General features: G+C 47.1%; 1 protein-coding gene across 1 annotated transcript; it reads right to left on the bottom strand.

Annotated features, from left to right (window-relative positions):
- Nucleotides 1–516: 516 nt before the first annotated feature.
- CNBH1200 (hypothetical protein) lies at nt 517–12252 on the bottom strand (the record flags this gene model as incomplete). Its single annotated transcript, XM_768982.1, has 33 exons — nt 517–657; nt 714–894; nt 951–1005; nt 1067–1116; nt 1164–1345; nt 1405–1459; nt 1517–1612; nt 1666–1680; nt 1735–1782; nt 1837–1897; nt 1949–4174; nt 4228–4839; nt 4890–5032; nt 5085–5142; nt 5193–5268; nt 5324–5425; nt 5486–5560; nt 5611–5631; nt 5682–5751; nt 5801–5983; nt 6038–8570; nt 8632–8709; nt 8767–8874; nt 8928–9543; nt 9592–9996; nt 10043–10164; nt 10216–10395; nt 10435–10495; nt 10545–10655; nt 10709–11115; nt 11183–11804; nt 11858–12154; nt 12214–12252. 33 exons carry the CDS (start codon nt 12250–12252, stop codon nt 517–519), a joined length of 10029 nt encoding a protein of 3342 aa, XP_774075.1.
- Between the last annotated feature and the right edge of the window lie 168 nt (nt 12253–12420).

Raw genomic sequence — 12420 nt, 5'->3', positions numbered from 1 at the left:
CGGATTTCATATTTTTCGCCATCTACCCACCCGTCTTATTTGAGAGAGTTTGAGGATGATCGTTGCCAGGCCACGTAGCATCGCTCATGAGAAAAATCGGAGAGGATTGATCATTCGTCGGGACGACGGCTGTGGCTGCAGAAATGATGACGTGAAAGAAAGGCCTGTAAATGTCTGTAAAATCAAATGGAACTTTCGCTCCTGGACGTCCGTCTCGAGGCTTTGCGACTCTCCGTCTGCCTCACTCGCTTTGATTGCGAAAGGCGATGGCCTGACAGTAGGTACCAGGTCTATTTCCCATGGAAGGATGAATATCACTTGAAAAGATTGCATTATGGAAGTAGTAGGGGGCACAGTAGATCTCCATCACTTTCGAAGCTTGATTATGGATGCATGTTTGAAACGGGCTATGTTTTTAAACAAAATGCCATCTATAAGTACAGAAAGGAAAAAGAATGTATGGAGTCATACGAGAGAGCCTCTACCAAGAGTCTGAAAGAATATAGAGATAAAGCACTAAGCTTTTCCAAAACCTCCAGTTTCTGTGATAGCAAACTGAAGTCTTTCTCGAAGTTGCTCATAAGAAGCATACGTAGGAAGAAGGAGTAAGTTGAAGCAAGTGCTTGCCTGAGGTAAGCCGCCTTCTTTCCCATGAAGCTGGTAAAGTCGATAATGAGCTGCACATATCTGTAAAATTTAGCCCAAATGCTTACCTTTTGAAGCTGCAGAGGTTGGGTACCTGAGCTGCCTTGCAGCTGGCTAAATCCACCCAAAGGAACCCTGGAAGATGATGTGACGAACATAAGGAAACGGGATCGTTCTTCCTGCGAAAAGCTTCTCAAAGCGCGCCAGAACCATGCAACTTCCGGGTCAGTTGCTTTCCATCCATTGAGTCTGTAATCGCATGTCAAAAGAGGTAAACAGATTAAACTGGTGAAAACGATACTTACTGGGTCGCATTTTTAAGCTCATCAACATCAACTGTGGTGATGCCTGAAATGAGCACTAGATCACAAATGTCAGTGGGGTTCTTTCATCTCCCAAATGTTATAGTCAAGTAACCCACATTCCAGCTGATCAGGTTCGAAGATCTGGATGAGTTCTTGGGGAATGATACTTAATTGAAATCAGTCATTGCTTCCACAATGGATGATATAACTCACTCATAGAAGCCTTCAAGAAATGATTTGATTTGATCTCTTATTGAATTATCCAGTCGATAGGATACAACAAGTCGCACATATTCTTCTTTGTTTCCCTCAGTCACTGGTATGTTTGCCCCATTTTCTTTAAGTTCCACAGTTTTCTTTTCGCCAAATTGATCATCTTCGATGGTAAATTCTTGCTAGAGAAGTAATGCAAGGTAAGAATGACTTCATTTTTAAAAATGACAAATGGACTTACATCAATGACGCCAGTGATATCGTTATCCAGCATCCATTGTAGCGATTTGTGATACCTGTTTGCATACGTAAGGGCTCCTTTTGATCTATAAATCGGTAAGTGCAATACTCACTCTGGATCAATGCTTTCAAGGTCACGCATATCAACAGTCCGGCCAAGAATTTGCTTGTAGAATGCACGATTGAAATAGGCATCGAGCAAACGCCCACTGATCTAAGTTAGCAGACCATTTCAAGCAAGCACGTAGAAATTGAGACGCACTCATACACTGCTTTGCTATGATAGCAGTCAGGAGTTTGCTCGGTATATTCTTCAATCTGGAACACTCACCCAATTACTCGCCCTACAAACTTGAAATATGAGAGATGCACATCATTACTTTAGATTACAGTGATCAGCGGCAGATTGATTAAGATACACTTATAAACTTACATCCAGGATGTCTTATTAGGCTGATAAGTTTGCTGATCGGCAGCACATGGTTCAAACAAAGCTGGCAAAGTATGAGCGTAGTCAGATGATGACAATTTAAGTAACAGCTCACCAAAATTTGGGTCGAAAATTTGCTGAGCCAATACACTGTACCACTCTCGAGTTACACCACCAACATCGACACCATCTTCATGGCGGAACTTGACACTCAGCTTGCCATACTTGAGCTCCTCACCGTTCCACCTTTGCAAAGCCAAGAACGAATCCTCAAAGACATACTGGCGACGGATATTGAGATGAAGAGTTCCTGAAGGAATAGCTGACGACTTCTTGCGCTTAAGCTTCTGGAAGAACCATGTGCGTTTATTGTCAAACTCAAGAACCCGGGGGTTCCGAATCAGCAGCGAGAAAGAACCGCTCAAAAGGGATGGATTGTTGCGAACAATTGTATTAAGAACTTTGCGATGAGCTGTAGTGAATGATACAAAGAAGTCGACTCCTTCGGAGGTCGCGGGGGCAATAGAAGGGGAGCGAATTTCACGAGAGAATCTGGTCCGATATTTGGAGACGACCATCAAAGCCTCTACGAGGGGAAGCAATACCGTGGCGAGTTGCTCGGTGCTGCCTCTTGCCTCCACTATTGATAGACACTGTCCAAGTTGGTCCCACAGTCCCTCAAAATTGAAGGACTGGAAAACTTTAGTGACAGCTTCTTCTTCAGCGGTCATCGTATCAGCAGGCGGATCGGGATCAACTTTATTGAGGTGAAGATAGTCAATGGTCTTGAGTAACCGAAGAAGCTGTGCTTGAGTTGAAGTAGGAGGAGAAAACTTGACCAAAGTCAATGATCCCACATCTGAATCCTCATCGTTGAGTGCCGCAGCTAATTCCTGCAGCTGCTCGTGTGCTGCCGCACCGAGTTCTTGACAGCGGGCACACAGCTCTTGCAAAATTATATCTTTGGACTCAGGAAGGCAAGCAAGGTTTTGCATTGCACCAAGTGTCTGACTGAAAGTCCGGCTGGTACATTCACCAGCAGTCAGACAATTGACGATCAATTTAAGCACCGAAGGAGGTATCGATGGCGAGGTTTGTTTTCCAACTACATGCTCGGGGCCTGCAGAGGCTTCTTGAGAGCTTTGAATAGTAGGTGGCTTTGCTGAAGAGTCTGTGTCTTTGTCCGTCGCAACTGCTTGCCCATTCTCCTCCGATTTTCGATCCGCCAGAGGCTTGGTGATAGTCAAGAGAAGGGCAGTTACTGTCTCCATCATACCTGGAGTCTTTGCAAGGAGAGGTCGGTCTAGGAGCCCTAACAGCACCACGATAGGGAACTTGGTCTGCGGCAGAATCTTCTCCTTCCCTTTTCCTTTCTTTGACGTATGCTTTCTCAACCCAGCAGTCTGTTCGTGCTCAGTCAAGAAATATGAGGCAGCATTGGTGTTGGAGTTGACGATATAAGCCAAGGCTTCAAAGCATCGCTGAGCAATGAAAGTAGGCACATGCTCATTTTGAAGACCGCTGAATAGTCCTGGAGGGATAACCGTTGAGGGAGTATCGACTGTCTTACTTTTGGGTGTTGCTTTGGGAGTAGAGACGCTAGCGCCACGCAAGGACATCTGTTGGAAGCTACGATCGACCGCTGGTAGATCTCCAGAGCCGTCGTGCACAACTGAGATTAGAAGATCGAGAAGATCATTACGAGTGTTGGAGTTTTCGCAAAGGTTGACCAAAACTCTGAAGAGATACGACTTTTTGAAGGCATGTGGATAGAATAGAAGACGGACTAGGACTGCGATACCTGGCTTTTCCAGAAGCTGAATGGCTTCACGATGTCGCGGATTAAATGTCGAAGGTGCATCACCGGTTGCGTGCACAGCACCGGAACTTGACGCAACCCCGAGTGGATTTTGTTGCAAAACACGCAATTCGTTCGCAATGGCAGTAAAGAAGTGCCCGGATGTTCGACCTGTCTGTATACTGGGTGGTGGTGGAGGCTGATCACGGCGAGCGTTCTCCATCTCCTCTTGCATGATAACTTCGGCTCGGATGTCAGGGGGCAGAGCATTGAGGAACTCGGTGTTGATCTGTGAAGCTATCTCGGGGATATTGGAGGATACAGGCCGTTGATGTCTCCGTTGCTCTCGCATATGTTGCTCCACAACATCTGCTCGCATCTCATCTGGGAGTGCTTGCAAAAATTCCAAATCGATGCCGGTATCAGTGATGTCAACATCGCGACCGCGTATAGAGACCAGCGTCCGCGGACCCCTATCTGCACCGCCCTCTTCGGTTACCACATCCTCATCTGCGGACACATGCGAATCGAAATCTGAATCATCTAGATTTATATTGTATTAGTGTAACAATTCAATCATACTGTGTGCAACCTACCCATGTTTACATCCTCGTCATCTTCTTGCCAGTCATGGTCATCATTTCCAACTCCTTCCTCATCTATGGCATTGCCATTTTCCTCAATTTTTTCTGCACTAGTAGCTGAAGTTTTGCGGTCTGCCTCGGCCTCTTTATCCATCACTTCCTTTTCTGCAGCTTGTCGACGCGCTTCAGGCAACAAATGATTGACGATATGGACGACCAATCGACTGGAGGCTTCGTTGCGCGACATGGGGAGCATATTTAGTTCCTCCTGCCATCGCTGTGAAGTGGTCATGGGGACGAATTCCGCGGCCACGTTGGGAGAGGTGACATTGCGACTCTGACCGCCCACAGTATACACTCTTCCATTAATGGAAACACTCATTGATCCGTCATGGTTACGAGAAAAAGCAAGCTGGTTGGAACCCATCACGTTATGCTGCCGATTTGCCACAAAGTTTTCCAACATCTGGATAGTGTCCGTTCCGCGCATGTTCTCAATAGCGTATAAAATGTCGGATAATCGAGAAGAGTGGATATGGGATGACGATGCCTGATTGGTGAGAAGGGGATGCTCTGTCAAGTTGCGGGTGTTGCTTGCAAGAGGACCGCCCAGAAGGTCCTCATCTTCAATATGAAATTAGTGGCATACGGGCTGCCGATAGATCTAAGCTTACCTGCCATAAATTGACCATCTGCTCGTGTAAAACCACTAGATCTGACTGTCTCCCTCCCGGCGGGCTGATTCCAACCCCATGGGCCGGCTGCCTCCGGAGACATTATATCCTGGAAGGGTTCCATAAACGCAGTTTCATCATAGCTGAAATCGCCTTTAGCCAAGATCCAGAGCTTCAGCAATGATAATGACTCACGCCTCTTCGTCATCGAAATCATCCATCTCGGGATCATCTACATCGTCATCAAATATGCCTTTATTGCACGTCAGTGTCAGCGAAGATTTTTCAAGCAACTACACGAACCTTCAGCATGTATACCTTCTTCTTCCAAATCGTCCTCATCGTCTGTACCATACGAATCTTGACCATCAGAATCGCCCTGAGCAGACATGTTAGTATAACATAAACATGAATGTCAGAGCCAGCAGACGCACGTCCCACACTTCGCCATCTTCATCTGCCGAACCAAGAATGACTTCTTGCTCCATTTCACCATCTTCATCGCTGTCCCCGGCATCATCATCCAAATCATCCGCCTGAAAGGTTTGTCAACATCAAGGATCAAGGCATGAATTGACTGTATCAAGTTATCTCACCCAATCGTCATGTTCCAAAGCTGACGCCATGGATTCATCCTCAGAAGTTTGACTTGCCGTATCATCATCATCATCCTACGCAATTTAGTCTGGCCAGCTCGATTCATCAATATTCAATCACCTACAGTTAAGTCCTCCCCCATGTCCTGACGATTATTAATAAAGGGTTTTAACGTGTATGACGAGAAGAGCTTACCATATCATCCTCTTCATCTTCGTCATCCATATCATCATCTTCGTCTTCGTCGCCTAATTCGCCCCCAATCCTTTTATATGTCAACATGATGCACTTGATTTGGTGCACTAACAACTTACATTCCCAATGCAGAGTTTCGATATAGATCTGGGGCGGACTGCTCATCCTCCAACATATCCACATCCGACTCTGAATCTGAGTGCGATGGATTGGAGGAATCATTGCCCTCTTCAGACTGATGTTGACCGACCTCCTCCCGCTGATTTTTGTTTGCCTTGCCCCACTTAACAGAGAGTTTTGACCTTTGCCTACACATCAGAATACGTTTTCGCTAATTTACTAATGCAAACACCCACAAATGTTCCAAAGCTCGAAGCAATGTTACTAACACATTTCGAATATCAGGGTAATTGAGATCGATTTCACCTAAAGCATTCGTCAAAATGCCAACGAAGTTCTTCTCCAACATAGTTTTTGCCATATGAAGTCCAGTGTTGTTTACTTGCCGAGGGGACGTGTGCGGACGAGCCATTAGAAGGCGGTAGACAAGTTCGCCCAGTGCCCACAAGCGACCATAGCGAGCATTATTGTCCAAGACAGCACTTGTGTCCCGTATGGCCTTGGCCAAGGCATCTAAAACGGTTCTGCGAATAGATACAATGTCTTCTGGTACGTCCTTTTTGTCTCCTACTAGGACAACGTCGGAGCAAAGGGCTACTACCATTGCTGTAGATCGAGAGGATATAGCTAGTCGCTGTAAAGAAAGAGGGTCACTACCAGCGACAGGAGTCGTCGACACATCTGGTCGGAGGACTGGACAACAGATTAGATCGTTGATCAGTGCGGAGATGCCACCTTTGGCTTTCAAGGCACCAGGAAAAGTCCCTTGTTTCAACCCGTTTAAGAAGGCCTTTTTGGCAGTCACATATGATCCGAGGATCTCTGTCAATGTGGACATGACTAACCCTGAATACGCTTGCTCTGCCGAGTTTTTGACCTCGGTGGACAATTTTTCATTGTCGGATTTCTCAAATGAAGCGCGTACAGCTTGTGAAAGTTCTCCGAGCAAGAAGTTCATCATTGTCTGGGTCTCTTCACCGAGAGATTCGAGAGGAGAATCGACATGCCCGGTTGCCAAGGGTCCATCTTTACTCTCAATCTTTCCTCGGATATGATATACTGATTGCGGGGGAGTAGGATCAACCAAAGCACATTCCTGTTTGACAGCTCGAAGGAAGCAGGTCGGCTCTCGCAGGGCCACATGGCGCAGCTGACGGACAAAATGCTGAATGTCTGCCACTTTGTTTCGTGCGGGAGAGAGCCAATTTTTGATCTCCCCTTGCATAGCTTCCACCAGTGTGGACTCGTTATCCAAAAGATGACGGATAACTAAAACTAAAAAAGGATGGCAGCCAGCCAGCTTTTCAGACACCTTCTTGAAAGGCTGTAAGCAATCGGCAATGACGGATGGGCTGATTCCGACCCCAGACACTCGTGTGAGCAGAGCCAACAATCGAAAAGCGGCCACCAACTCATCGCGAGTAGAATCATCTGCGCGTATAGTTGTAACGCAGATGGTCGAAAGTCGCGATACTTCGGAACGTAATTGGCTGACTAGTGCCGCTGTCACCTCTTCCTCAGGACTGTCACCAAGTTTTACTTTTTTTATGAATGACTGCAGTCCATAGACAGTTTCGGCAAACAGCAGCAACGCCGGGAGCCATCGAGGCCTTTGTACTTCTTCCAAAGGCAGAGCGTGAACAATTTCTGCGCTTCTTGCTTGCAGTTCATCACTGAAGACAATGGAATCATTGGAACGAAGGCAGACGGATGCCAAGCGAAGACGAGCGGAAATCATGATATCGCGATCCGACTGGTAATTGATGCAAGCATCAGAAAGACGGTCAACCACAAAAGTGATGCCAGCTTGACCAGAAGGAACACATGGAAGCAAGTCAAAAACCAAAGCCTCCGCTTGATCCATAATTTCTAATGCGCGGTCGGACATGCCTTCTCGATACTTCTTTCTCACTTCCTGCAGTTGCTCCTTCAGCTTGACGTCTTCATCTGCGGGCCTCGGAGTGCTTTCACGATCGCCGATTTCCGTATGAGCAGCACCGGAATGTGAATCCAATTCACGTTCGGCTGACTGAGATGATTCGCCCTCGATCTCCTGATTGTTTTCTTCCAATACAGTATTCGGCCCTGCTTGATTGTCGCCTCCAGACACATCATCTACAAACTCGTCTGGCATGGTTAAGAGGAGATCAGTAGCGGTAGTGATGTTGTTTCGAGAACGGATCAATGCTCTTTCCGCGCCTCGGCGAGGGAAACCCATGTCGACCAACTGATCTACACTGGTAGGGTCGGCAGTAACGACGACAGGCCGTGGTTGGGCGACAATGTGAATGGCACGACTGATAGCTTCAGGGCCCGATGACTCTTCGTGTTTGCCCTCAACAAGGGTGGAGAAACAGTTGATGGCGATCTTTATAACAGGCGTTGGGCAATTGAGAAGCCAAGATGCTCGCCAGATACGATGCGCCAAAGGGAAAACAGCTAGGCGTATCTTCAAGAAAAAGTTTGTTGCTGTAAATGAGGGTTTGGGTTGACCGGGTGCCGCAAATTGAATGGCGTGGGTCTCCGGGCTGTCAAGGAGGGCTTTCGGGCTTGCAAAACTATTTAACACAAGCAGCACAGTCTTGATAGCCGCAACCGACTCCGTATCCAGCTCTCCTTGCGTTGTGTCATTGTCTTCGTTGTGCTTCTTCGTAACTTCTTCCATATGTGAGATGATTCGAGTAGAAGCTGACAGCGTGGCGTCAAAACCGCCCTTTTCCTCGAATGCAAGGAATAATGTCGTGTTCAGATGACCGTCTAAACCTCGACCTGAACCGATATTAGAACAAGGGACACATTTAACGATTAAGCGGAGTTGTTAGTTACATACCGTCGAAAAGCATTGTCATGACTGTTCCGAGAGCGAACCCATCGACAGAGAACCCGTTCGCTGACAGATCAGGTATCGCTTAAAAGGTGAATGTCAAGTCAGCCAGTGCACTGAACGATCCAAGTAACCTCTTACGTTGGAGATGGTCGATTAAGATGTCAGCGATGCAAACCGACAGTGCTTGAGCTTGATCCCGATGGGTTTGGTCGCGACCCCGCTTGGAGTAGATAAGTCGGACGAGGCCTAAGAAAAATTAACATTCCAGACAGACCTGGAGTCTCGACATTTTCACCCACATTTGAAAAATTTGGTGAGGATGGCGTGCGACCTAGTAGAAAGGTACCTAACGCCAGATTCCTTGACGTTATCACCTTCCTTGGAAGGATCCTCTGAAATGGAAGGCTCGGAAGATCTCGACAAGACATGATACCGGAAGCATAGACGATGGATCGTACCAAGATTGGTGATGAAAGATGGATCATCCTGAACTTTGAAAGTTTTGATGACGGAAGTCGCGGCACGGGAGTTCGTTACAGAAAGCGCATAAAGAGCATCTGCAAACAGTGTCAAGCGGACAAAGATACTATGGAACGTCTTGAATTTGCCTAATAACTCGGCATCTGCTGATCCTTCACGTACGGCCGTCCATTTCTTATGTGCATCAGTTTCGCTCCAGACGTCGGTGCACTGAGCCAGTGATGTACGGATAGAGGCAACTATCGCGTCGATAAACTGGGGGTAGCAGTGCTCAATGGCATGTTTCGTAAGATGTGCCAGCGAAGTAGACGCTTGAGTATTTCCGAAGCGAATCGGCCAACATGGAGAGTCGGTCATGGTGAAAACAAGATCAAAACCGCCAGCATCAACGAAATCTTTGACAATAGTCGGATTGCGGAGTAGACCTCCCAGTACCTGAGTAAAAGAGTAAGAGTAAAATCAAGAAGCTATAAATCAACGTACCCTGAAGATTCTCGTAAAAGCAGCGAGAGTAGGGTTTGAAGGTGACGTTTTAGCCGGTTGCGTCTCTAAAGATGGAACCATTTGTTGAGCCATTTCTTCAATGATGTAATCCGGCCTTTCGTCTATTGCAGGTTCAAATGCCGCACCAGTATCAATCGCTTGCCGAAGGAGATTAACGACGGCTTTGATGATTACCGGCCTCAAAGATGGGTGGTGACGAGACAATTCGTCGAGAGACAAACCAAGAGCTCTTGCATTCTCTCGTTCATTGAACACTTGCGCGTGATCTGTCGACATGACAATACTGACCAAATTGTTGATCACATCTGGATGAGCGACGGTGTACTCAAGGCCTGACTGATTCAGACAGACGGCGCCTACTGCATTCGAGATAGCGGTAAGAACCTGTAAAAAGTCAGGCTTATTCTTTCAAGACAATTTGGGCACATACATCGCTAGATGAAGGTACTTCTTTTTCGAGCTGAGCGTAAAGAGTCTGAGGCAGTTGCATCTCTTGCAGGATCGCCAGGGATGTCGGTTCGTTGTGGACAAAGGTAGCCATGGTATTTATAGCTGTCGCATTTGTTAGATGGATCTCAAGCGGAGCAAACATGTGAAACTTACCCAGAGCATATACTCGAGAGCCGAACTTGGGCGAGTTTTGGAATATAACCTTCAAGGACTTTGGTAGATCAGAATCCACCAAGTTTCGTAAGCCCTCTGTCCCTCCCGAAGCTTGCATAAGCCTTTGGATGGAGCGAAGTATGGTCTTTAGAGGGTTGTTTGCACACGAAAGGATGGTCTCTAATAGCTATTAGTAGAGCCGCAGATCGTCTCGCTCACCTTCTGAGATCGTCTCAGACGCTGCTTCGTCGCGGGCTTGGAGACGAAGTTCGATCTCGGTCTGAACATTGGTATCAGCAGACTTCGTAATTATACTAAAAAATTCTTACTTTAACTCGCTGAACTAAATTGTTAACGCCATCAATGCTACTGAAATTAGATAAACCCTGAGGATTTGAAAACACGATATGGTCAATCAACCCTGCCGCTCGCGGAATGCACTGAAAAAAGGTATGATTAGAGCTGAGGTCGCTTTTGTGATGATTTGACTTACGTTTTCCCGTCTATCGCCAGTAGTGTTCAACATTTCTAATAACAACCGCAAGATTCCCGCCCCCATGAGCATATTGCTGTGGGAGGGTGAGGTTGCCACAAAGGCCAAAAAAGACATTGTCGCATCAACCAATTCGAAAGACACTGCCTCTCCTGCCACCAGACGGTCATTCAAATGCCGGAAAAATGTGACCAACACGCCGTGGTTTACATTGGCACTGACAGACGTCATGACTTCTCCCATCTTGGCCTGATGATGAGCGCAAGCACACAAAGCCAGTAAGGTGCCGGTAGTAACTTGTTCCCCCACATCAGAACTAGAACGTAGAAGATCTGCAAGTTGCGAGACAAGCTCAGGCTCATAAAGGAATAGATTAGACTGAGCAGCATCTTCAGATGCGAGATAAACTAGAAAACAGTAACGAGAAACATTAGCGAAAGATTCGTTGTGCGGCAATGTGTGTAAAACACTCACCGTAAGTGGCGAGGGCAAACAGGCGGACAGACAAAAGTTGTCTTCTAATTTCTCGATCCTTCATAAGAATGACCAATCTGAGCTTGTTCAAGGTAGCAAACTGCTCTTCCAAGGGGATGTAGTTCTTTTCGGCAAGCGCACTAAGTTGGTCGGTGAAGTTGACCTCCATGGTTGAGACATCACCCAAGTCGACCACCGATGGACCAGACGACGTGGATGCCGCCCCGCCCTGTCGAACAACCGGTGTACCCGCTTTTCCAAAAACAAAAGGTCTTTGGCGGGTCGGGGTTTCCATTGCGCCAGAACTTAACATTTTGACTGGTGACTTGTCCAAAGACGGTGCTTCCTGACGTTGAACGGTGGGATAAAAGTGTACTTGGACTTGTCGCAAGTGTTCAGGGATTACAACCTCATTGGCAGAGGCGATTGTGGTCAAATCCAGCCCAGAATGTACCAGGCTTTCCCAGCCTCGACTGAGGGCCAGAAGCCGTTGAAGTATTGCGTGCCGTTGGGCAGGATCAAGCGGAGTTGATATGGCGTACTGTTGAGAAGGTCGTAGGAGGACAAAGATTGTGGCGAGAAGAACATCGAGGTCATTGGTGAGGAGGAGATCCGCTAATCGCTACATGGGCCTGCATTAGTGACGACTATGTGAGGAGGACGCGCGGCACGTACATCGTATGAGTTGAAAAGTTTCCTGTTGGTACAGTTCTCCATAAGAATCCGTTGCAGTCTGAGTATCTCCAGTAACATATCCTTTGTCTTGGGCGTAAAGTCGTTAATTTGCAGCTTGGTGAGGTCATAGCTTTTGATAATTTCGGCAAGCAAATTATCAAATCGATCTAAGACTGGTATCCAGGCATGGAGATCCCCACGAGGATAGCGCCATACTTGAAACTGTTTGAGGACAATGGTAAGGTCGTCGCCGGACGCTGCGAGTATACGTTTGATGAGTGCCGCGACGTCCTCCGGCTAAACAAGATATTGAGTGATGAGTAGTGAGTGAGGGGAGCAGGTGAGGTGATACTCACTGGAGCGCTCTGCTTCTTTGCAGATTTCTTGACCTTCATTGCTATGGTAGGTCTTGAGCATCCGATTGAAGTTGGAAAGTGGGATGGAAGATTTGAGGATGTGGGAGTGGTGAGCGTGAGGCGGCGGCTCGGTGGAGGAACAAGCAAGCGAGCGAGAGCTTCTGCACAACCGTGGGAAAAATAACGTATCACCTGCCCAACACAACG

Source organism: Cryptococcus neoformans, chromosome 8 (assembly GCF_000149385.1).
Source record: "Cryptococcus neoformans var. neoformans B-3501A chromosome 8, whole genome shotgun sequence".
NCBI lineage: Eukaryota > Fungi > Basidiomycota > Tremellomycetes > Tremellales > Cryptococcaceae > Cryptococcus > Cryptococcus deneoformans.
Note: the sequence above shows the minus strand (reverse complement) of the source record. Positions and strands in the feature narration are given on the sequence as shown.